Raw genomic sequence first — 25,179 nt, forward strand, 5'->3', positions numbered from 1 at the left:
ATCCTGTTCTCATCCTCCCACCCCTGTAACCTGTCTAGGTCTGATTGCAGCCTATTCCTCCCTTCTAGCATGCCCACATCTTAGTGTCATCTGCGAATTTGAACAGGGTGCGTTTTACCCCCTCATCCAAGTCACTGATGAAGATGTTGAACAGTGCGGGCCCAAGGACCAAGCCCTGTGGAACCCCACTGCCCGCATCCCTCCAGGTCAAAAATGACCCGTCCACCACCACTCTCTGGGTGCAGCCCTCCAGCCAGTTAGTGACCCATTTGACTGTGTAGGTGCTGACACCACAGTCCCCTAGTTTTTTTAATGAGAACGGGGTGAGAGACAGTGTCAAAGGCCTTCCTAAAGTCCAGAAAGACTACGTCCACTGCTACCCCTGCATCTAAGAATTTTGTGACCTGGTCATAGAAGGCAACCAGGTTGGTCTGGCAGGACCTGCCTCTAATGAACCTGTGTTGTTTGCCCTTAAGCATAATTTCCCCTGCTGGCCCCTCGCGGACATGTGCCAGGATAATTCTCTCAAAAAACTTACCCAGGATCGAGGTAAGACTAACTGGCCTATAGTTTCCCGGGTCCTCCTTCCTGCCTTTTTTGAAAATGAGAACCACATTTCCAGTCCTCTGGCACCACACCAGAGCACCATGGGTGCTTGTAAAGCCATGCTAAGCAATGACCTCTGCTAATTCCCTCAGCACTCTGGGGTGAAGTTCGTCAGGATCAGCTGATTTAAATGCATCCAGTCCCTCCAGAATTTCCCTGACTAGATCCTCACTGACCCTAGGCATGGGTGCACCTTCCGTAGGGCCTACGGGGGGTCCCGGTGTGGGGTGTGACCTAGTCTCTGCTCAGAAAAATGGAGGCAAAGAAATTGTTAAATAAGTTAGCTTTGTTGTCTGGTGCGATGAGCAGATTTCCTAGCCTGTCTTGCAGAGGCTCCACATTACCTGGTACCTTCTTTTTCCCCCTTTGTATTTAAAAAAGGACTTCTTGCTGTCCTTGATCCGGGTAGCTAGTCCCAGTTCCATCTCTGCCTTAGCTTTCCTGACCGTCCCCCTGCAGCCCTGAGCAACCGAGGTATAGTCCGCCCTGGTGATGGCTCCTCCCTTCCATTGGATGTATGCCTCCTTTTTAGCTAGGAGACATTCCCGTATGCTTTTGGTGAGCCATGGGGCCTTTGCACCCTCTTACCCTCTTTGATCTGTATTGGGATTACCTCCCTTTGGGCTTGGAGGATCGTCTCCTTAAGGAACGGCCACTCTTCTTGGACACCTGACTCCTCTCCCCTCCAGGACCTCAGTGCATCCCCAACTATTCTCCATACCTCATTGAAATCCACCCTCCTGAAGTCCAGGGCTGCTGCCTTGCTGCAGGCCTTTGCCATCTTGCTCTGGATGGTGAACTCCAGCAGGCGATGATCACTGTCACCCAGGTGGTTGAGCACCCACAGACCCCTCACCAGATCATCGCCTGTGTCCAGGACTAGATCCAACAAGTCATCTCTACTGGTGGTGCTGTGCACCTCCTGGGTTAGATGGAGGTTCTGTATCTCAGCTAGGAATCTACATGAGCGGTCAGACCTGACTGACTGCTCTTCCCAGCAGATGTCTGGAAATTTCAGGTCACCCATGATGACCACGTCCCTTGACTTAACTACCTCTATGAGTGGTCTAGCTCTTCCCCTTGGTTGGGTGGTCTGCAGTAGACCCCCACCGCTAAGTCCCTTTCCCCTCAACTTCCTTGTATTTTAACCCAGAGCACTTCAGTGTGCCTCTCCTCTGACCCTGTGGTACTCGTTGAGGATGTGTATTTCTCCTTGATGCAGAGTGCCACACCCCCACTTTTCCTCCCTGTCCTATCCCTCCTGTACAGCCTATAGCTCTTGATATTCACTGACCAGTCATGTGTTGGGTCCCACCATGTTTCGATGAGCCCCACTATGTCTGGGTTGGCATCAGCTAGCAGGGGGGTAAGTTCCGTCTGCTTGTTCCCCATACTATGAGCATTTGTGTAGAGGCATTTGAAGCCTCCTGAAGATGTGTGCACTGGCCCCCTAATTTCAGTACTACCCGGGCCCCTGCTGCTTACCTGGGTATTTGTTCTGCTCGTCATCGGTCTAGGCTGGGCTGTTGTGGGTGACACTTCATTTAGTGGTCCAAGACTTCCTCCGTCCTCATCTTCCCTTTCCCCCAATGAGCCGAGTTTAAAGCATGATTGCACAATTGCATGGTTTTCCTCCTGATACAGTTTTGCCTAGATGATTCTTGGGCACATGTTTGCAAACCTCACCCATCATAAGAGGTCTTGAAAATCTCGCTTTAATTCAAGCATGAATTTATCTGATTCCCAATCCTTCAACAGGAAGTGGCAATGCAACACTAATGTGGTAAAGTGAGCTCATTTATCTCTTACCCATTCTAATGCAGTACTGCATTCAGAGTCATTTAACAAAAAAGCATTAGAAAACTTTTTTCTGATTAATCCCCCAGGATATGCTTTCCCATGGCTTTTGTTAGAAGGAAGGGTACACGTAATTGGGAAATACTGGGAATGTCAACATGTGCCCCCGACATGTGCATTTAGTACTGTGCAGTCATTTAGTACTAAATGACTCCACTGTACTTGCCAGTATTGCAGTCTTGCCAGCACACAGTTATTTTTCGATGCTCCATCGCCATAGCGATGAGCTACATGACATAGCTTATCACTGCAGCAACATAGTGTCTCATGTAGATGCAGCCACTGTTTGTTACACCCTGGCCTCTGTTCCTGCAGGTAATTAAGGCAATATTTGTCCTTCTGAAGATGATGTTTATCTTGTAGAGACAGCTTGCAGTTTTGTATTAGTCTATTTTACTGTGCCTTTATTCAGGCAATTTGTATAGAACATTACTAAAATACAGAAGTTAAAGGTAACTTCAACAACTTTACTTGTAAAGGAAGCCAGATTCCAAATCCAGAAAAATACTGCGCTGATTGGATCTGCTGCTATTCTAGTGTCTGGGTACTTTTCACAGATGGAAAAGTTAGTGCTCGTTCTCCTGTTGTGACATAACAAGACAATAATGCTCCTGACATTAACTGACAGTCTGCATGTCACCAGCTCTTGGTTGTCATACTGCTTGTGCAGATGGGGAATGAAAGCAGGGTATAATCTGTGTAATCTAAGAAATGCTGCAGCCTTGGACTTTCTCTACAATTTGATCCCTGATATGTATGTAGACAAGGGAGGAAAATGACCTTAATGTTGCATTAGGATTGAGATTGCAAACAGTAAAAACTCAGGAAATGATTTTGTGATTCTCATACAAGCACAGATAATGAATGCCCTGGCACACACAATGTCTTAGTATTCATTAGGATTGGACAGTTTGTATGTTATAGATCCAGATATGCATATTTGACACTTGGTCTGATTGCTCTGTCCTTGCCAAGTCTTAATTGAACATTAAACTGGTGACAGGAACAACCATGTAGATGCACCATGCCAAACAGCTCTTTAACCATATGTGGTAGATGGGGTGATTTTCTGGAAGAAAGTATAAGTGTATGTGCATAAAAACTGAATGGGCCAGCACAGCATGTTATCAGCATGCCTGTGTGATAGCTCTCAAATGGCATCATGAGCCTGGAGAAAATACATCCACCAGGATGCAGACCTTCCCCTTCCCCCATGGCAGTTTTGAGGTTAGAAACATCACTCATGATCCTGCCCCAGTTAAGAGACCCCCCCATCCCCTTGGTAATAGGTTTATTTACAAATATGGCTGTGTTAAGGGTGCACTATCTTTTTCGGGACTTTAAGGGAATACAGACATTTTCTTGAGGCCCTCAGTTGCTGTCTTGGAGCAGATGTGAAGATTTCCCTCCCTTTTTTCTCAGGCAACCCACCAATGTAAAGAAGTGACTGCAGAGATGGGATCCTAGGTTAGGATTTTGCATCTTAAATACAGCCCAACAATATGTAATTGCATTGTTTTCCACTTACATTTTGTTGTTGATTATGACTATATCACTGCAATTTGCTTTTTTATAGGTCAATTTTCAAATCCAAATTTCATTTACAGGTTATTTGCATTTCATTTCTTGTTGATTTTGGACAAAGTATAAATAAAGAAACCTGTGATTAATTATAAATCGAATCCTGCTGAAACTGCCATCATAATAAATTTGCTGATTCAATTTAATGTGAACATTCTCCCCCCCCGACTTCTCCTCTCCTCTCCTTCCCCATGCACTCTCACAGTGAAATAGACATGCTATGTATATATATATTTCAGTTTATAATAATTGTGAAAAAATGCAGCTCTGTTTTATTTCAGTGCCTGGGCATCTAGATATAAATAAGTATTTGATCAAGAATAATTCTAGTAGAAAATCACATCCTGTGTACATGCAGCATACACTTTTCAAATAATTATACTTTATTAGGCCAAAGTCTTTCAGTAAAATTACTTTTGTAGATCTGAGAATATTTAAAATTTCAATTTAAAATATTCTTCAGATATGTCAAGCCTAGACTTTTCTGAAAATTAATGCATCATCTGTAATAGAAGCTGGCTACCTGTTCCACAAATACACAAGATAGAATTTTTATTTTTTAACATCAAGGTGTGAAATAACTGTTTTTCTTATAATTTAGACCCATCAAAATTTTTTTTCCTGGATTCTCAAAAATGAAAGGAGGAGCCTGTAAACTTTAAAACAGCCTTATTTATCTCTGATGAATAGAAAATTAAGCAGCTCAATCTAGGGGGCAGACATATGATCTTCATGGATTTAGAGGAAAAGAGTTTGCCTAATTTTAAATTTCACTTCCCTCAGGATTTTTTATTGCAGTTCTATTTTCTGAATTCTTATATAAACAAGTAATGGGTGTATGAAGTTGAAAGAGAAACATAATAAACTCTTTTTTAAGGCCAGAAGCCTCAAAATATTGATTTAAAATATCTGGAGTAAAAAATCTCAGATGGTACAATAGAAATAATGCATCTCTTACAAAGAACTCAGATTTCTCTTCGTTATTGAAAACTTTGCAACCTTATGAAGACTTAAGTACCATTTCCCCTCCTATCGTTATGAAACTATAAAGGCAATCTTTTTTTCCCCCCTGTTCCCAAGATTATGAAACCACACCTAATGATATTGGAGACACCACAAATAACAGTAATCAGATCACTTCTACGGGTTTTATCAACACAGAGAATGAAGATAGCATCACTGTAAGTATACACATTATTTCCTGGTTTTTTAATTTAGCAGACTTTCTGACTGTAGAACTAATGAATCTCTGGAGTGGTTTTTTGCCTCCTGATAACGGGACACTAGCCTAACAGTATACAAAAGCTGTTTTGTTGTATTTTGTCTATAAAACCAAACAGTGTGCCTTTGAAAGTAAGATTTTGTTCAGCTAAGTACAATACTTAGCTTGCTTCCAACTTCTGAACAACTAATTTTAATTACCATTTTTTGTCAAGACCATGCTTTCATGGGGAGTTTTTATTTACATAATATTAGATTTTTGACTTCTTTGTGGCCCTCATTTGGGTTGGCTGTCTGTGTTGGATCCTCAGGTATATAATGGGTAAAAAATAAGGCTTAGTCAGAAAAGTTAATACCCTCTGGACTGTGTTATCTTTTCTAATTAGGCTTCATAAGACAGATAGTGGAAGGGCAAATGACATACATTTCTCTGAGGTGGTTCCTCCTTCCATCAGCCTTTCCTCCTTCCATTTCTGTTTCTTTCCATAGTACAGAGGATGGTAATGCTATGCAGGTGTCTGAATCTCTGTTCTCCATAGGATGGGAAAGAGTGCAGATAGTGCCCCACCCTTTGTTCTCTTATATCTGAGGAAAACATCATTCCAGTTGAAAAGCTCTTTCCCTCACTTGTTTACTCCATATAAATGTTGATTGTCATTGAGGGTAGCTCATCATAACACCACAAATGTAATTGTGCTTGTTCTCTTTCAGGTGTATGTTGTGGTGGGGATTGCAGCACTGGTGTGCACTGGCTTAGTGATAATGCTCATTATTCTGAAATTTGGAAGACACTCTAAGTTTGGGATGAAAGGTAAGAAGAGATTCTTTTATTACTTTCCTCATAGGAGTTCTTTTTTATCATGGGTTGTAGTAGCACATATCATGGTCTCGTGGTTCCTGAATAATGAAGTTTAGCTAGAAAAAAATGTCATCACACACATTATTCCATTTTTTGGCAAGTAAATAAGGAGAGAGGCTGAAAAATACAGAAATATAGGGCTTTGGACCAAAACTGTGTTCCAACTTGTTTGTTACTGTCCAGGTTTTTGCAGCCTAATTCAATAAAGCCGAAGTTTGGGATGAAAGGTAAGAAGATATTATACAGTGCAGGTGGACAAAAATCTGGTCCTGTTTAAGAAAAGTAACTTACTTTGATGTGCCGTTCTGGAAACTTATCTAATACTACATATAGTAGGTCATTCCAAATACCATTCAAGGTTCCCTCTGATGTTGGATCCAGCAATAATCCACAACAAAAGGAGGTACCCTGGCAAGTGCCACATCATCAAGTTAGGGCTTATGAACTAAATACCTCTTCTAGATCCTAGGGATGTCCTAGGAAGTTGTATTTTTTGAAACAACTGTCTGAGAGGTGACAAGAGCACACATCCACCTGGAGAGTGAAATTCTGGACTTTTTATTTTATATCTTTTGGTGCAGTAGCACTCCATGTACCATTTTCTGCTTGTATGCAAACATGTTAGAGGAATTATAGCTCAAAAAGATGCTTGTAATCTTAGTGGGAGAGTAGACTATTAGTGAGTATTTTACCTTGGACCAAAGGATGTCCTGCTGAGGGTCTCTGGTGAAAGAGGTAAGTCCTAGCAAGTTAGACTACCTGTCTCCTTATTTCTGTCCTATGATTTCTTCTGCCCATATCACTAGTATCTTTCATAGTCTTATGAAATCTTACTTATGGCATTTATCTAACTGGTCCTGTCTGTACCATGACATTGTGTTTTATTTAGATTTTTTTCTTATTTCTCAGTGGAGCTGGGGTTTCTTTACAGGGGAGAATTCCTGGAGTGGATGAGATTTAGGTAGGGCAGAACTGTGGTTGGGCCAACATAGTAGACAAAAAACCCCCCTGCTCCCCTTTACCCAACAACTCATTCTTTAGCTTTGAGAATCATTGTGAGTGGCAGAAAATGGGTAGTATGAAAGATGTGGGAAGGCATTTTGGAAATTTTGGAAACAGAGCTGCAATATTTAGGTCAAAGGCCCCCCCAAAAGTTGTAGAGACCTGAAAGATGACGTACAGAAGTAGGGGCCAACCATTTTGACAGGTATGCCACAAATTAAGCCTCATGCTCTCCCAAGTGCCACTCCAATCTCCTTTCCCATCAGATCTGCCGTTCTGCTTTCTGCTCCCTGCCCAATCTGCTGCTCTTCTTTCTTCTTTCTGCCATATCTTCCACTGTGTTGCCAGCCCTCCCCACCATGATCTGCCACATGCCACGCAGGCAGTCTGCCTGTACCACTTGCAGTACATGTGCTGCAGTTTAGCTACCTTTGCTTACCCTTTCTTTAAGACTGAAAGGACTGGGGTTATACTGGAAAAGCAGAAGAAGGTGGAAGCCAAAGTGCAGGGGAGGGGTGGTGGGATATCATTGGCATTTGGGCCCTAAATGAACTTTTAAATACTATACTAGTGGCTTACGAAGTTCTTTATTAGAAAGTAAAATCTCCCCACTGGAAGAAATATAGAAAGTTTATTCTTCACTTTCCAGGTAGCTTTTCTGTCAATGAATTTGTATTGATAAATTATCCTTGGTTATGATTAATTAGTATTAGGTACAAATAACCCTTTGCATCCAAACCTAAATTTACCAGCATGAACCCCTCTCTAGCTTAGAGTTCCAGAGACACTTTTTAGATGTATCATCATCAACATCATTAGTGTTTTTATTTGTTTTATAGTAGGTGTGGAAAAAACACTATTATAACATGGATAGATAACTAGCTCAATAGCTCAAGCGAAGGGTAATTATCAATGGGTCCATGTCAGAATGGCAGGATGTTTTAAGTAGAGTCCCACAGGGATCTGTCCTGGCCCCAGTGCTGTTCAACATGTTTATTAATGATCTGGATGCTGGCATATAAAGCTTCCTGAGCAAAACTGGGAAGGATTGTGAACATGTTGGAGGATGTGAGTCCAATTCATAAGGATCTCAGCAGATTGGAAAGTGGAGCCTAAAACTAAAAGGAAGAAATTAATTGGAGACAAATGCAAGGTGCTACACCTTGGGAAGAATAATCTAAAACAAAAATATAAAATGGATGACACCTGGCTTGATGACAACCTTATGAAAAAGGGTCTGTAACTTTTGATAGATCACTGGCTCAATACGAGTCTTCAGTCTGATGCAGCTGCATAAAAGGCGGTTGTAGTTTTGAGATGCATCAATAGAATCATGGGGTGCAAGATATGGTAGGTGACAGTGTCTCTCTACTTGGCATTAGTTAGGCCTCATCTAGAGTATTGTGTGAAGTTCTGGGCTCCTCATTTTAAAAAGGAAGTGGAGAAGTTAGAGAGTGTCCAGAGATAGGCAACAAAAATGATAAAGAGCTTGGAAAGCATGTCATATGAGAAGAGACTGAAGGAGCTAGGTATGTTTAGCTTGTGGAAAAGGTACTTAAGAGGGGACACGATAGCAGTCTTCAAATACCTGAAGAGCTGCCATAAAGAAGCAGAAAAGCACCTTTTCTCTGTGGCTGCAGAGAGGAGGACACAGAACAATGGTTGGGAGTTGCAGCCAAGTAAGTTTAGATTGAGTATCCAAAAAAATGCTTCACTTTTAGAACAGTGAGGCAGTGGGATAGACTGCCTAGGGAAGTTGTGGCATTGGCCATCATTGGAGGTGTTCAAGAAGAAGTTGAACAGCAACTGGTCAGGGCTTGGTATTTCCTATGCTTCTGGGCTTTGTTGGTTCCCCCGACCCCCCTTTCTACTACATATCAGGTGTTTTTAAGCCTCCCTCAGAGGCATTGGATGTTGGCTACAGCCAAGGCTGGGGACTTTAACTGAGGTGTGCCAGTGCTCGTACTGGGACCAAGGAAGGTAAGGGTTTTGCCTGTCTTCTCAGGGTTAGACTGATCACCATATTTGGGGTCAGGAAGGAATTTTAGCTCATGGTTACATTGGTATGGACTACAGGAGAGGTTTGCCTTCCTCTTTAGTTGAGGGCATGGCCCCCTGGCTACCCAGGATCTCTTGAGCATACATTGATATTTCATAGAATCAGGGTATTGGCCACCACAGTTCCCCTGCTTTACCTGTGGCAGATTAGGGTGTTAGGTTTATGTTGCATCAGGGTTGACAGTAGTCTTCTGATCTCTTGAAGTCCCTTCCAGCTCTACTTCTTTATGATTCTGTGATTCTGTGAAGACTTAGATGCCCCATTTTGGGATCAGGTCAGCAATATGCTAGATACTGTAAATGTATGAGATCTCTAAATAAACCTATTTCTACCACAAAGCTTGAAACAAGAGTATGATGAAGTACAATAGGGAAAGGTAAACACGTTGGGTTGTGAGGAAAACAAGTTAATATTCAATTCCTTTAGTACATGCTTTTAGTAGGGAAGAAGAGAGAATATTCAGTTTCTTGTAGAAAATATCTATTAAACATGGTGAATCTTCCATTCAACCAAAATCATGCTCCAAAAACACTTTGCATTCATGAGAGGGGAGCTTCCTGTATTATTTAGGCCACTGGTACATGCAGAGCTTTTACTTTTTTTTAATTATGTTGAGATAATATAATAATAAAACTACCTTAATCATCTTCTCAAACATTCCCATACCCTTTCTCAAACAGTATCCAAGGCAAAAAAAAAAAAAGAACCCAAGCAAGCCAGGCAGTAAAGAACAGTTAACAGTGCTTTCCATTGTATCTGTCCTATGCAAAGGGGCAAAACCTTCTTCCACTAGAATGCAAGAAATAAATGTCAGAGGTAAAATGGAGTGGGAACTCTAAAGACAATAACTCTACTTGCAATAACCCTGTGTAAGGAGTGCTGCTGTGAAAGTATCCTCGATTATGTCCAGTATCTGCAGCATCATAGTCAAAGAATAAGTTGTATGGTTAGGACCAGAGGTGATGCTACATTTCCCATAAAGGGGAGAGTGGGTAAGATAATGCATAGTAGGGCAGAACAAGTGGCTTCTGAAGGGAACTTGTGCTGAACAATTGCAAAGACCATGCTCAAGTCTCGCTTTGTCTTCCAGGCATGACTGCCTGTTTCATGTGCAGTGCCTCTGTGCATTCCCATTGCCAGAGTTCTTTCCTTGTATATAGCCCACACCATAGGCTATGGCTTAAAGTAGGAGCAGGTTATTATTTTGGCTGAAGGGCCGCTTAACAAGTTTTTGTGTTACTGACTGCTGCACACATAAAATTAATGGTAATAATTTAACAAATTATAGATACAAAACAAATCATGCTAAAAATCAAATATCTACTATAAACTATTTTAATTTCATTTCAAAAAATATTTTTTGTTCTGATATATGTGTTTTTGAGTAGTGTATGTAGAGACAAGACACTCGGCCAAGGGAGGATGCCTCCACCTCCAGCAGAGCCCTGACACCCATCCAGCCACCCCCAGATCACAAAGGAACTCTTGCCTCAGCCTGCGCTCTGACTTGCTTCCCAAGAGCCACCTGCCCCCCATGCCTTCCTGTCCACCCTTGTACCCACAAAGCCTGGGAAAGCTCAACAGCACCCTTCAGCCTGCCCCAGTTGCCTGCCAGGGCTATGCAGTCTGTGCCTACCTACATCCTGGGGGGTCCCCCTTCCCCCAAGAGAAGCTCCTGACCCAGGGTGCTGTGTGCAGCCTTACCTGGGCAGACAGGATGGGAGTCATACTGGCTGCTGCCAGGCAATGGCAGGTGGCTAGGTTGGCTTGTGGCGTTGCACAATGCAAGACAGGAGGCAGGGATGGGGCCAGGACCTGGGCTTCACCTGCTGGGAAGTGCTGGGGAAGCTCTGCAGCCTCTGGGCACAGGTGCAAAGTGCCTACTGGATGGTCCTAGCACCTGGGGTAGACCATGGGTAGTGGGCAAAAAGGGCTGCTTACACCAGCATTCTCTGCAGTGCCAGAGACCAGATCCCAAGCTGCTGCCTGCACTGCCCACCTGTGGGCTAGATAGAATCAGTTGGTGGGCTGTATATTGGTTAGTCTATATCTAGACATGTCAAAAGTTGTATAAAATATACTTCTACTGCATTTAGTGTTTTCATGCCATCTTTGTATAACTTGGGACGATGGTAGATATGAAGGTTTTTATGTCATTTTGTTAACCCTTTAGCAATAAAACACTGCTGTAAAATAGATGAAAAAACAGATTTGGAAACAGAGCAGATAAAAAATGAAGTAGATTCCAGTTAAGGTTAGGTTTTGTGTTGAACCATACGCAGCTAGTCTCCTTGTTTCTCCCAAGGGTCTTGTCTTGTACTTTGATAGCACTGCATTCAGTAAATGTGACTCATAACATTGACCAAACCTGTCCTTCTGTTTGCCATACATTGTCTTGTAAAGACCATTCTCTTCTGTGGATGGCTGTGAATGTGAGCACTTTTGTCCTAGCCTTTAGTTTTCCTGGATCTGAAAGAACTGAGGCCTTCGGACATTCACGAGGAGGGATTGCAGTGTAGCTGTAGAAAGCTTTTATTAATATCTTAGTTCATCAGGTTCTGCGGGCTGCTTTCATGCAATGTCTTGGCATATGTGCTTGCTTAAGGATGTGAAAATGCTTCTGTTGGACATTTGGTGAGGGCTGCCAACACATCTTCCCATCCAGTGTGTATATCTAGCTATATTCAGCTCATAAAACTGGGAGAGTGAAAGGGAAATGGAGAAGAGAGGGCAGGAATTCATTCTCTCCTCTCTCTCATGGGAGGATTTCCAGAAGAATCCTTCCAGGCTCCTGAAGTTCTGTGTTTTACTTGTGCTGTTGGAAAGGACAGGCAAATAAAGTGACCAGGTGGGAAATAACTGCATTCCTATTTTGCAAAGTCTGATAAATATCAAGGTGATAATAGGAAAGAATGGGAAGACAAGGAAGGAAGAAATCTCTGATGGCATTCAGTGATCTGGCAAAACCTAGAGGTTTAAGTTTGAGGCAGAATTAGATTCAGATAATATTACAAAATGACTTGACAGTTTGAATATGTTTTGATTTTTTCTTTTTTTCATTTTTCCTTTTTACAAACAAGGGGGAGTTGTTTAGTAACAAGAAATAAGATCACAGTAAGACAAAGAAATGTACACAGCTGAGAGACAGTGACTGGACTTTTTAAGAATCTTAGCAGGGGGTGGGAAATGGAGAAAAATGTATCACAATAGCTTTGTAATAGAGGCAAACTGAGCTGCTGTAGATTTTATTGGAACCAAAAAGGAAAATAAATCCCTAATCCCCTCTCCTCCTTCTAAGAAAATAACAAATAAAATATGACAGAACTTGAAAGAAGCATATGTATGTTTAATTCCTTCGGGTTTTGAGGTGTGTGTGTGTAAGAAGCTGCTGCCAGTACTTTAAATGTTGTGGTATAATCCAAAGAAAAAGGAACAAATTGATTCTGAAATTGCCATAGCTGTTCAGCAGGGCCAGAAAAGCTCTCAAGTCTACGAGCTTGGGTGGCAAATTCTCAAACGTTACTTTTCCTTTTGGATCGGACTCTCTTCAAGATACTTCTTGCATTCTAAATAGGGAATGTAATTTTTTTTAATGACTTGTTCCTTATACAGTCGCATAAGAATTTGCATCTAGGTATGAAAATTTGTTTCTATCTAAGCAGATTACAATTCGGTATGAATTCAACAGATACATCATTTACGTTTTATAACAACTGATACATAGTACTCAACCTTTTCTTCAAACTCGTGCAAGTAGTCTATGATTGCTTCTACACATACATTCATAGCTGAAACCATCAGTCAGGATTTTATACTTTTAAGTGGGTTGATTAAACAATATCAGTCCAACATGCCTTCATATGTCATGCCTGCAAATGTCAGAAAATACCTTCTTATTTCTTGTAACTTTTTTGTGAAGTGTTTAACCTTTCTTTTAGACCTTGAGTCTTCTTTTCAGTTTCAGAAGTAAAACTGTTGATTCTTCCAGTGACACTGACACAGTCCACTGTTTTAAATGACTATTTCTTTCACTGTGTCTGTGTTACTTACATTAGTGTATTACTTTTGCTGTCAAACTCCTGATACATTTCATACTTATCTCTAAAAGAGAATACAGGAGAAGACAGCTAGGAACTTGGCTTCGGTTGTGACATATTTCACATTTATCTTAGAGTATTTTGGTTTGGGTAAGGAATGCTATATGGATATATGAATAAAAGCAGCCTTAAATCAGCAGTATTGTCACTCAGCACTTCTGGTAACAGCTTCTCTGACACAATGTGTTATCCATCCATTATAGCTAAAAATCTTTAACCCTCATTTGCCTAACTAGTCACATTTATATGACTTTAAATAATGGGTCTGTTCAGGTCAGAATAGGTCGCTTTATTATTCTGTTGTGTATATATGTCCATTTATATGTGGGCTTTTTGTGTGTTTCTTTGGAAGGAATATTCAGTGCCAGTAAGATGAATTCCTTGTCTCCCTATCTGTCTGAGTAGAGGAGACTGCAGATGCTCTCCATGTTCCCATTTATATATACCGTATATATTCCTTTTTGTACATTGGTGGGGGATGGTATTCACAGCTTTCATGTGACTGCAAAAAGCTTTTTATTCCAACATAAAGCCTGTACCTTACACAATAATTTTCTTTCTGGAGAACTCAAGAGTATGCAAAATACGAGGATTAAGGACTGTTAGGAAAAGGGTGGGGGGCATAAAATTTATTTTTATTCTTTTTGTAACCTTGGATTAAGCAATTGTGCTTCTTATGGGCTATGGAAAAACTCGGGTTTTATGTATGGAATGGGATTAAAATGAAAGTGCTTTACTCCATCTGATTCTCAGCCAGGTAGAAATAAAAGCTTTATGCACTTCCCTCCTAGCAAAGACTTGTAATTTATAAAGCATAATTAGATGTTTAAGCTTATGCATCTGAAATATGCCTTCAGCAATGTCCTTACTGGACATTTTCTGTCTCATGTGCCAAATAATTTAGAGGAACCATAGTGAAAATATGGGATTCAGAGGCAGGATGTCTGAGTTCACTTCTGTGCTCTGACATGCTGCATGACTGTCAAATTAGCAAACATCTCCATTCCTCTGCTTCCTCACCTATACTATGGAGGTAAAAATGTATGTTGTTGTACTTGCTTGATGGGGGTGGAGTAAGAATCAATCCCTCAATGTCTTGAAAGGGCTTTGATAATGATGATATTGTTGTTAGTTACATGTGTATGCTGATGGTTAGAGTTGTGTGTGATTTAAGAAGAACATCATGCTTACATCATGCAAGTTGTAAAAATAATCAAAAGCGTGCAGTGCCAAATATCACCTGGATCTTGATGTTATCTTAAGGTTGCAGGCAATAGAACTATACTGACTTAAAAGGAGGAGGGGAGAGCATTTATGACACACAAAACTGTTCCACTGTAACCATTTAATACGGTCAGTCTATTCTGCAATAAAGAAATGATCAACTGTGGTAATTTGGATACTGTTTTATTCAGGCATGAACTGCCATGACTTAGCTTCACTTATTGCAGGGTAGAATGGATACACGAAAGAGTAATGACAGATAAGTTGCTATGTGTTCCTAAACTCAATTTTTAATTCCATATGTGTGTTTCCTTTGCCCATAGATTTGCATTACTGCTCTGTTTCGGTTGTAGCAAGATAGTTTTAAAGGTACCCCACAATGAAACATTCACAAAATAAAACAGGAAATCATAGTGAAAACTTTCTGAGCTGTTGTGGTGTTTCTGAGTTCTTTGCAACAAGAATTGCTTTTTGGTTTTTCCAATCAAGTTAAATCTAAGAACTGGCATTTTCCATAGGGTGCCCTGAGTCTAAAAAGCCTGAGAATCAGTGCTCTGTTTTCATCTGTGTCATTGAGTATCATTGTGGCTTTTAGCAGTACACTCTACCTCAGCTTCCCCTTTGGTATTATGAAGATGTTTATTTGCAAGATAAATTAGTTAATGTTTTTAAATCATTTAGGATGTGTAAAGCACTGTATGGTAACTATGTTACGTATTATTAGTATTGTCAGTTGATCTCTAGAAAATATATTCAACTGAAGGATTTTATATGAAATTTTAGCACATCAGCTGTTTTATAAAGGTATGATGAAGGAGAGACTCTGTCCCCTTAATTTATTTCTATAATTCTCTAGGCCTATCTCTGTTGGAATGTTACTCTATCCTTTCCTCTCCCTTGTTAAAACTTTGAAAATGGGCCATTTATCTCAAAACCAGTTTTCTTTTGCCAACTCCTGCTACTTGATGCTACATTGCTAAGTTTGATATTACATTGACAAGTTAGATTAAGTGAAGGATAGACAAAGACTGTAATAGTGTTCAGAAACAGCAGGAGCAGACCAGTGGCTGATATTCAGCACATAGCAGGGGATTTAGTGAGTGACTAGATCTCTGCAGTCAGGGAGTTGTAAATGATGTGAGAGAATATTCTCTACAATCTTCTGCAGTTACTAAATTAAAACTCAATAGTGACTGAATGGAGGGAGGCTTAGGTGACTGTCTTGGAGGATTTGTTTTGGAGAAGGCATGCAAGTTGATGTTGGGGTTGGGGAATACGAGTGTGATGGGTACTAGTGGAAATATGGTGGAAAAAGGAGGAAGACCAGAACTGGAATCAGGAGTGAAGCAGTGAGATTAGGGGGGAACACAGTGAGAGGTGGAAGAATGTTAAAAATCCTGATTATGCAGTCCCTACCTTGAGGTGAGTATGCACTCATTCAAATAGTGTAAAAGTACACAAAATGTGTAAGACCAAAGGGGAAATTAGGCCTAGATTATGCAAATTGTATATAGCGACGAGCCATGTCTGAGCTATGTATCCACCTGCCCAAAAAGGCCTAAAGGGAAATTCTGCCTTAGTTTCTGAGTTTCCAGTATGCAGAGGGCTCCATACATTCTCCATACATCCACCTCCATACATTCTCTAGCAGAGTGAGGAGGAAGGAGGACTGACTCTGGGCCTCTCCTAATTCCTACCTGTTTGTTCCTCTTGTGAGCTGGTTTGAGCCTTGCCAGGTGTAGGGAGGAAAGAGTCCTAGTTCAATCAATGGGTGCACTGGTGCAAATATGACCTACTGTTACCCAGGTCATGCAGTGCAAGAAGGGTCCTTGGTCCTTTGGACATATAAGGACATATACAAATCTGGCCCAGAAGGAATTAGAGAGGAACAGGGAAAGGAGGCAAGAAAAGAGAGAAAAAGTACAGGGTGTAATTCAATGTTACACTATAACACCAGACAAAATGAGAAACACTCTCGAAAGTCGGAAAAATGTATTCGAATAGAGGAAGCAAATGGGGAAAATAAATTTTAATTGTAAAAAAAATTAAAAGGCCCCAGTTCTGCAGTGAATTAAGTATGATTTTCTCCAGAAGAGATGTAAACCCAGTGGGACCAGGCCATTTTAGGTTTCTTCTTGTATAAAGAGAACCCTGGGTGGAATTGGGCTACCATACCACCTTCTACAAAACATCCGTCCAAATCACTGGGGTTACAGGGCCTGTCTGGTGGACACTAGGTGACTTTTGGTTAGTAAACCTTTGCAATGCCCAGCTTGTAGAAGGGCCCTTGTGGGTTGCTGGAAGTAGTTGTAATTTGGATTATACTTCTATATTGCGACCTGGGAACTGGCTCAGCAGTTGTTCATTTCAGGTTATGGGGAGCATAAAGGTTTTTCACATGTTGTTAGCCCCCACATTATGAGTTCTCCTTTGTTCTCTTCAGGTACTGCCTGGGATTTGGGCCTTATATAGCTACATAGAGTAATATTGAAAGGTTATAGCAAAACACATGCTGTTTAAATGTAGTTAATTTTTAATTTAGTTTCTGTTGAATAACATCAGTAAGGGATACTGATCTGTGCCTATCAAGAGATTGTTCAGCTGCTTTTCTACTACAGAGTAGTTCTTTGTTTGATGGTTCCTTAACTGTACCTTTTTAGTTTTTTCAAATTCTGATCATAGAGTCCTTCTTTGTATTTGTTGATTGAGGTCCCCTATTTTCTGTCAGTCTTTGAGTAGTCCAAGTTCTTTTATCCTTCACAAGTCTGGGAATCCCTATGCTAAATCTGGATTCTGGAAAACAAGATTAGATTGGTTCTAAAAGTTCCATTTTTAAATGCCTGGCAATATCAGCCACTTATCAGTTCCTTTGGCAGACAACTACAATCTTATTATAGTGAAGTGTCCTTTTGTTGTGCCTCTGTAAAAGTATCCAGTACTGAATTTCACACCACAAAAATATTCACCTTGGACTAGGAGGTTAATATTTATAGATCATAGAGGTATATGACTCTTCTGATTTTCTCCTGACAACTGTTTTATACTACTTGTATTCACTTCATTGGAAGCTACCTGTGTATATAAAATTGTGTATGAAATTGCAGGGAGGGGGGAATGACAGTTTTAAATGTGCTTCATATTAATAGTGGGTGAATAAGGAAAACAAAAGAGGTCCAGAAATTGAATTGGGGTTAAAAAACAAAACAAAGAAAGTTTTATTTGAACCTTCACTGAACCTTTCAAATCCTTATGTGTGCTGGAAGTGTTATGGGGCATCATCAACAGAATTTGCAATACCTTATACTTTCGTTTGATCTGGCATGTCCCCACTCTCATAGTCTTTCATTTCTCAATTCTAGAAATTTAGTAAAAAATTTGAAAGACTTAATTTTCTTGCAAGATTTCTCATGTTCCCTGAGGATGAGGAATTACTGTGAAATTCAGCACTGCTGTAGTTGTCTTGGGCTCCCAAGGATCACAACCTTGACATGATGGAGAGGCTTGTGTGCTACTCATGACTTCAAGAGTGATCCCATCTGGAGTTTTGTACTCTTGGTAAGGTTTTCCATGGCAGCAAGTTCAGAAGTGAAGTATCCCGACTAATAGCAATCCAAAAATAAAAATAAAAGTCCTCAATAGTGGAGTAGGTAGAGGAAGAAAAATACTTCAGAGTGGCTGCAAAGGCTGATGAAGGCTGCAGCAGAATAGAAACCTCTGGTCATCTAAATTTTCCTTGCTGTCACTTTCTCTTCCTGCAAGGTATTGTGTGGTTGCTGATGTTGCAACATCATCCCTGCATTAAAAGGTGTCTTACTTCAATAGCATGTCCTGTGGCAACGGGTGAGTGGCAATGGGGGCAGGCGCTAGTGATTATTGGAAGCCCCTGATCATAGACCTACATGGAGGTAATGATTGTATTATGGTCGATTTATACTTGGTACTGAGACAGGTATGCAATTTGGCAGCTGCAAAAATGACAGAGTAGGCTATTTAGGATCAACTTTTTTGCTCTACGTGGGGAGGGGGCTAGGAAAGGTGCCCTAAACAGTCTGTTTTATTTCCTGATTGGAAAACCATGATCAGTCAGATCAATTAATCTGTGGTTCAAATTGAGTTATGAAGTTTGCAACCTGGAATGTTTGCACCCTGATGGATGTGACAGGCCAGTAGGGGGTGGTCCTGCACTGAGCCACCCACCTCACTGCGCCCAACCACCTCCAGGCTCTGAGTGCCTCCCTGGGGGTGCCTCACATCTGGCCAAGCCCCTTCCTGGAGCACACCCGCTAGCCTAGGGGTAGAGCTGCCACCACTGAGGGATGGGCTTGATTCTGGTACTGCACTCCCTGGGAAACACAGGTCTAGAAGCCCGTGAGGGTACTTGACTCACTTCAAGAACTTGGGGTGCTTCCCTCAGTCAGAAGCACAAGTAATGGTCTCCCTTAGTCAATCAAACCACGGGGACCCCAAGGCAAAATCTAGACCCACTCCCAATAAGTCTCCCACACTAGGTACAAAGGAGAACTTTATTGGTTACAAGGAGTAGGGTAGGAATAGGGTACAGAGTTGAGTAGTATCAGAGAAATCCCATAGAGCAAACAGGGTGGCTCGAGTAGCCTTTGATCACATATCTGAGTTACTGCAAGCTATATATCTAGTTAGATCTCAGGTAGCTTACTCACTAGTATCATCCAGAGGCAGGTGGAGATTCCCTCTGGAGGCAGGCAGTTCTTTGATCATGAATTTTGAGAGAGAGAGCAAGTTTCAGATGGTCCAGCTCTTCTCTCTCTCTGAGTTTTCCTCATGGCTGCTGCTTCCTTCTCCTGGGCAGTCCTTCACTTATATAGCCTTCATGACCTCATTTACCTGGTCCAATGGAGGCCAGCACCTGTTGGCTGTCAGCCAACCAATTTGAAATGCATCACTGGTTGCTGGGCAGACTGGCAGTCTCTAGCCCACCAGGGAGCCCAACCCCCTCACCCAGGTATGTGATGCCAGTCATGTAGGCAGAGGGAGCAGGTTTCCCCCCTCCCTCAGGAATGTATCCAGCTCAGGTTGCCTGAAGAGATAGGCTAAGGCGTATACCCTCTGCAGGGTCCAAATTGTCACAGAGTAGAGTTTTTGGGGAGAAACAGAGGTGGCCTTCTGCCACAATGGGCAACCCTAATAGTGATCGACTGGAGTGAAGGCCAACATTCATGGCCACAGAACTTGCACAATTTGATATTGACATTGCTACACTTAGTGAGACCAGGTGTGCAGGAAAGGGGAGCTAGCCAAGCATGGTGGTGGCTACACCGTATTTTGGAAAGGAAGAGATGGAAAAGATAGACGGCAGACCCATCCATGGTCTTGGTTATGCTATCAAAACCAAGACTGATGCTCAGATGCCAGAATGTCTGGTTGGCATCAGCAAGCATCTCATGACCCTTTGTCTTCAACTGGCCAACAGACAGCATGCAAGAATCATCAGTGCATATGCCCCAACCCTTGATTCACATGATGAAACAAAAGAAATCAGAAGGATCAACTACTTCCTCCCAGAACTATTTGTCATGTCTTCAGTTGAACAGTTGGATCTCAGATTGGTCTCCTCAGTCATCTATAGACTCACCAGTGACTTCTGTATTTACTGCAAGACTGACATCCTCATATCAAGGGACTGCTGATAAGGACAATGAGTTGTCTTTGATGGCATAATGTAATATAGAAGTTTATAGAAATGAAAAATGATTATGACAAAGGGGAAACAAACTACTTGAAGCTCCAAAGAAGTTCAGTTAAAGTTTGGTTTAAGTTCTGGGCAAAGGTTTGAGTAAGGTTTTGTTTTATTTGTGCCAGCAGACCCTTCTTTATGTCTCCCACACACATACAGAGGTTATACATATGCAGGTTTTTGGCTTCCATGATCTCTATAACCATCTTTGTGTTTTGCCAAGTGCAAGATTATCTCCAGAAGATACATTTATATAGTTAAAAACTAAATGAGAAACTAAATAAAACCTTATTTTTTTGTGCTAGTGACAGTGGATTGGGGCCATACAAGTGAGGTTTGAAGAGGCACATGGGACCATTGGCTAGTTTTTGGTATTGTGGTGAATTTAGCAGTGTGTTTGAGAATTTGGCAATGACTAATAAGTGCCTGCATTGGCTGAATGTAAGTGTGAAAGAGTATGTGGTAGCCCCTTGTTTCTTTTGCTTGGGAGTGGTGTTCTTGTATTCAGAGAGTGCAGGTATTTTGTATATCAGTGCCATAGCCTCATTCCTCCACAGCATCAGTTCACAAAGCTGCTTTTATGTAAATGGCTGAGCAAAGGCTGCACCATGTCAACATAACACAGTAAGTGCTTTGTGCTTACCACTCTGTAAGTGCAAAACTTCCAAGTGCTCCCCCATTCTGCACTGATTAGCTTTTAACATTTATCAGAAAATTATACCCAAATTCTGTCATTAGATACACCCCTACAACTATTACATGGATGTTACTTTGGTCCATAGACTGGTTCAATACACCATAAATCATTCAGTTTTTTTGGTGGGGGGGTTGTGTAGAATGACTGTGAAGTTATTGAGAGAGGTTCAATGAAAGGAAGACACTGAGCATGGGAAATACATGTTTGAGCATCCATCTATTTTTTGGACTACTCATTGTGCTGCTACCAAGCCAGCTGTCTCTCTCTTGCCTCTCCCCACTGCGTGTGTCTATTCTATATTCAATTCACAATTTCCTTTTTCCTTTTATTTTTCAAATACTTTTCTCTCAGCTTCTTTTCTTTCTGTATCTTGCTCCATTCTGTGTCATTTAATTCTGCTTGTTTTATGAGTGTCACAAATCAGACAGGGATGATGCCTTCAGTATGGAAATGAGAAACTGATATAGGAAAATGAGGAAATCTGTTTTTTCATGTTCAAGTTATTTGGCACTTCTATAAAAACACAACAGTGCTTTTTATTGTGAAGTAAAATGGACAAAGTCACTATTAAGAGAAACTTATTTTTGCTGGGTTATTTTTATTCCTAATGTGAAAGGTTAGTGTCACTGTTATTTCAACAACTGCATGGCATTGAAAGCCGTGTGCATCATATGCTGTAAGGCAAGCTGTCTAAGAAGTACTTTAAAACGTTAGAAAAGTATCTTTCATTTGTCCCTGACAGATTACCAACTGTTTGTCCTGAAGCTTAACTTTTACTTGCAGAATTTGATTGTGTCCTTTATGCCCTAAACATCACTTAACAAATATAGAGGTACGCACAAGAACTCAAGAGTCACTGCTTTAATATTATGATGCATATAGCAGTTAGCTTTGACTTGCATTTGGGTACAGTAGAAAGAGTGGCCCAGTGCTTAGGACAATAGTTTGGGACCTATACCGTGTCCTACCACAGATTGTGTACTTTGGGCAAATTACTGTGCATCTCAGTTCCATATCTTCAAAAGGTAACAAATGCACTTCACTACCTCGTGGGGACCTTGCAGAGAGAAACACATTCGAATGTAAGGTGCTTCCATGCTATTGTAATTAAAGCTATAAAGGTATCTAAGATGGATAAACCCACAAAGAATTATAGCCTTGCCAAGATATAAATCTCTTCTCGCTATAAGTTGTCACAAACTCTCAAGTCTGACGCTAAAAGACTCTGACAGCCATTTTTTAATTAAATAATAATAAGTTCCTTTATAAAGGTAGCACATTGTAAAAGGGACATGGGAAACCTGTTTTATTATAAGCGTCATAAAATAGACATGGGCTGCTATAATAATCAGGAATTTGTTTTTTTTAAAGGAAATTTTTGCATGTTCCAAGTCAAATCAACCAAATCCTTTCCAAATCAGTGAGCCATTCAGGAACCAAATGTGGGTCCGACTACTGGCAAACATCCTTCACCCCAACCTAAGGCTTTAGATGCTTCCAAATCCTTTGGCAGGCATCCTACGAGCAGGCCCGAATGCCAGAAGCCTGGGGTTCAGATGCCCCTGAGTTTAGCTTGTCTTTGGCCATATGGCTGCAGGAGTGAGCTAGGGAGGAGTCTTCCACTTCCATAAAGTTGACGTGCAGCGGAGATCCTCCCACTGAAAGCTGGCCAGCGGGAAGCTAACTATGAGACTCTTGCAGGGAGTTCTGTCCACAAGCAGGCAAGGGTGCAACACAGCACCATATTAATTGCATTACCTTGGTCAGGGTATTTCTCCTGCCACCATCGTGGTCATGGTATTTCCCCTGCCAAGTAATTTATGGAAATTGGAGATGCTGTACACAAATACCATAGTATGTTGAAATCTCATGGGACCAAGTTCCACATTCCCAAGACAGACAAGTTCTTTGGATAGATGTAATATCCTTCTTAGACCAACTAAATAGTTGGAAAAATTGTTCTTTATAAGCTTTTGAGTACAAACGCCCTTCTTCAGGCATAGGGAGAGTCTGCTATTGTTTTGTGTTCTCCTGAATGGAATAGAAGCCAATATTCAAAATGCAGGGCTGTGAAAATCTAAATGCATGGCAGAGAGGATTAGGGCAATGGGAGACAATAGTGTGAGATGGGGGGTGATAGAATGTAGTTGCTAAAATGTAGAGAGGGTATCTGGGGTTATCAGATGGCAGATAGATAGGTTATAATGCACTATAAATCCAACCTCTGTATTTAGTCCATCATTTTTTGTATCCAGTAGATTTATGAAGTTAATAGCCTCATCTATTAAAGATGTTTTGTAAATTCCCTTTGAGACTCAGAACTGAGAGACTGGAGAGAAAGTGGTTGTCGTGTGAGAAGTGTGCACCCACAGGTAATTGGGTAGTTTTGTTTTTGATAGATTTTCGGTGTGTGTTCATTCTGGTATGCAGTTGTTGTTTGGTTTCTCCTATATATTTTCCATTGGGACATTTAGTGCACTGGATGAGATCTGTTACATTTCCGGAGTTGCAGGTATAAATCCAGGAATGGTGATGGTTCTGTTGTGGGGTGTGGCTATTGTGGGAGTGGTGAAGATATGTTAGCAGGTTTTATATTTCTTGTCCCAGCCTGGTCTGAATCCATTTGGTGTATTTCGGGGGCATAGGAAGTTTGCTTCTGGTGATGAGATTGGTGAGGTTCAGATTTATGGCATGTTATAACCTGCCTGCTATCCGATGACCCCAGGTAACCTCTCTACATTTTACCAGCTACATTCTATCATCAGGTCAGCATTCCCCTCTCTTCCCTGGCCACCACCTACCTGTCTCACAGCTACTGTCTTCTATCACCTCTGATCCTTTGCATTTTCACAGACCTGCATTTTGTATATTGTTTTCTAATTCATCCAGGAGAACACAAACCAACAGCAGACTCTCCCTATGCCTGAGGAAGGGTGTTTGAGCCCAAAAGCTTGCAAAGAATGATTTTCCAATTGTCTAGTTGATCTAATAAAAGATATCACATTTATCCAAAGAACCTTGTCTGCCTCTGTCCTTAGACCAACACAGCTACAACCAACACCCCACATTCCCAACAGACTTTAAGAATGTGTGTGTGAATATTTGTCATTCACGTGTCCCCAGATCTTTGAAAATACCCTAGCTCCCAATACACAGATACAGACAACTGCCCTTGTAAAACTCCTGAGCAATTTAACATCAGCTGTAGACAGAAGCCATTACATCGTTAGCCAGAAGCCATTTGTATTGTTTCCTAATATAAATTAGGAAAAAGTTGGTAAAGCCAGTAAATTGAGTTGATGAAACTGATTAGCTCTCATTTTACAGTAGAGAGTGCTCAAATCTAGAGCTGGTGCAGTAGCTGAAAAATCCCGTACCTCAGAGTTTCCAAGGGAGAGCTTCTGGCATTAGTCCCTCTGTATTTCTACCCTTTAAAAAAGTTACCATCACTCTGATTTGTGGTGTTGCTAATAAATGTGGTTCATAATAAAAATAAAACAAATACTATGTATGCCTGTTTGCTGCTTTTGCTCCAAGTCCAGTACTTGTGCTTGCCAAATTAGTGATTTTTAGCAGATAGTTAACTACATAAAGTACTTGTGCTTTTTTGTACTTACCATGTGTATTTTGGTATGTGTATGCACTTTGGTAAATATTTTCCCATTAGCCAGGGGAAGAGGTATTAAATGGATATTTTAAATCTAGTGCATCTGTACAATGTCAGGAGTCTCACAGAAACTTTCTTGTTTCCAGGTTAATACCTGGCCAAAACATCTCAGTTTTCTCTGATGCATCTGTGGAGGATCCATTGTAACTTTCTCTTTATTTTCTTCACCATATCTTTTTGCTTTTTATTGTGACATGTGGGGAAATACGCCAAAAGCAGCACTACACTTCAAAAGTCTCCACCTGGCACCAATCCAGTTGTTCATTTGTTGATTTACTCTCACAGCTTTTACACTGTATCTACTTGTGGACCAAATTAAAGCACTCAGTATACTTTTTAGCTGGCAATAGTTGCAAATGCTGTACTTCTGTCTAGCCTCCTGAGGATTTCCTGGGAGCTCTCGTTATTCTGAATCACCGTGGAGTATAATAGATGATCTTATACTGCCTTTCCCTTTTTATGTTTTCCATGGTGCTGAGCAGATTTTTTTTCATGTTTTTATCTTCTTTGTGGGATATCCCTTTATTACTATTTGTATTACTTACAAAGCCTCTGGGACTCAGTCAAAGCCCCAAATCACAGCCCCATTCTGGTAG

At 41.1% G+C, this 25,179-nt stretch overlaps 1 protein-coding gene across 6 annotated transcripts in view; it reads left to right on the forward strand.

Annotated features, from left to right (window-relative positions):
• The window catches only part of NTRK2 (neurotrophic receptor tyrosine kinase 2), a 318,801-nt gene that overhangs the window by 94,950 nt on the left and 198,672 nt on the right, over nucleotides 1–25,179 (forward strand). For all 6 annotated transcript variants that reach the window (XR_002104663.1, XM_019554967.1, XM_019554968.1 and 3 more), the window contains 2 exons: nucleotides 5,125–5,225; nucleotides 5,977–6,076. Coding sequence is in view for 5 of the 6 variants with exons in the window: in XM_019554967.1 (XP_019410512.1) it covers nucleotides 5,125–5,225; nucleotides 5,977–6,076 (201 nt within the window). In the remaining variant the exon portion in view is untranslated. The remainder of the gene's footprint in view (nucleotides 1–5,124; nucleotides 5,226–5,976; nucleotides 6,077–25,179) is intronic.

The sequence above is a fragment of the Crocodylus porosus genome, unplaced genomic scaffold (genome assembly GCF_001723895.1).
Source record: "Crocodylus porosus isolate Cpor-Errol unplaced genomic scaffold, CroPor_comp1, whole genome shotgun sequence".
Lineage (NCBI taxonomy): Eukaryota > Metazoa > Chordata > Crocodylia > Crocodylidae > Crocodylus > Crocodylus porosus.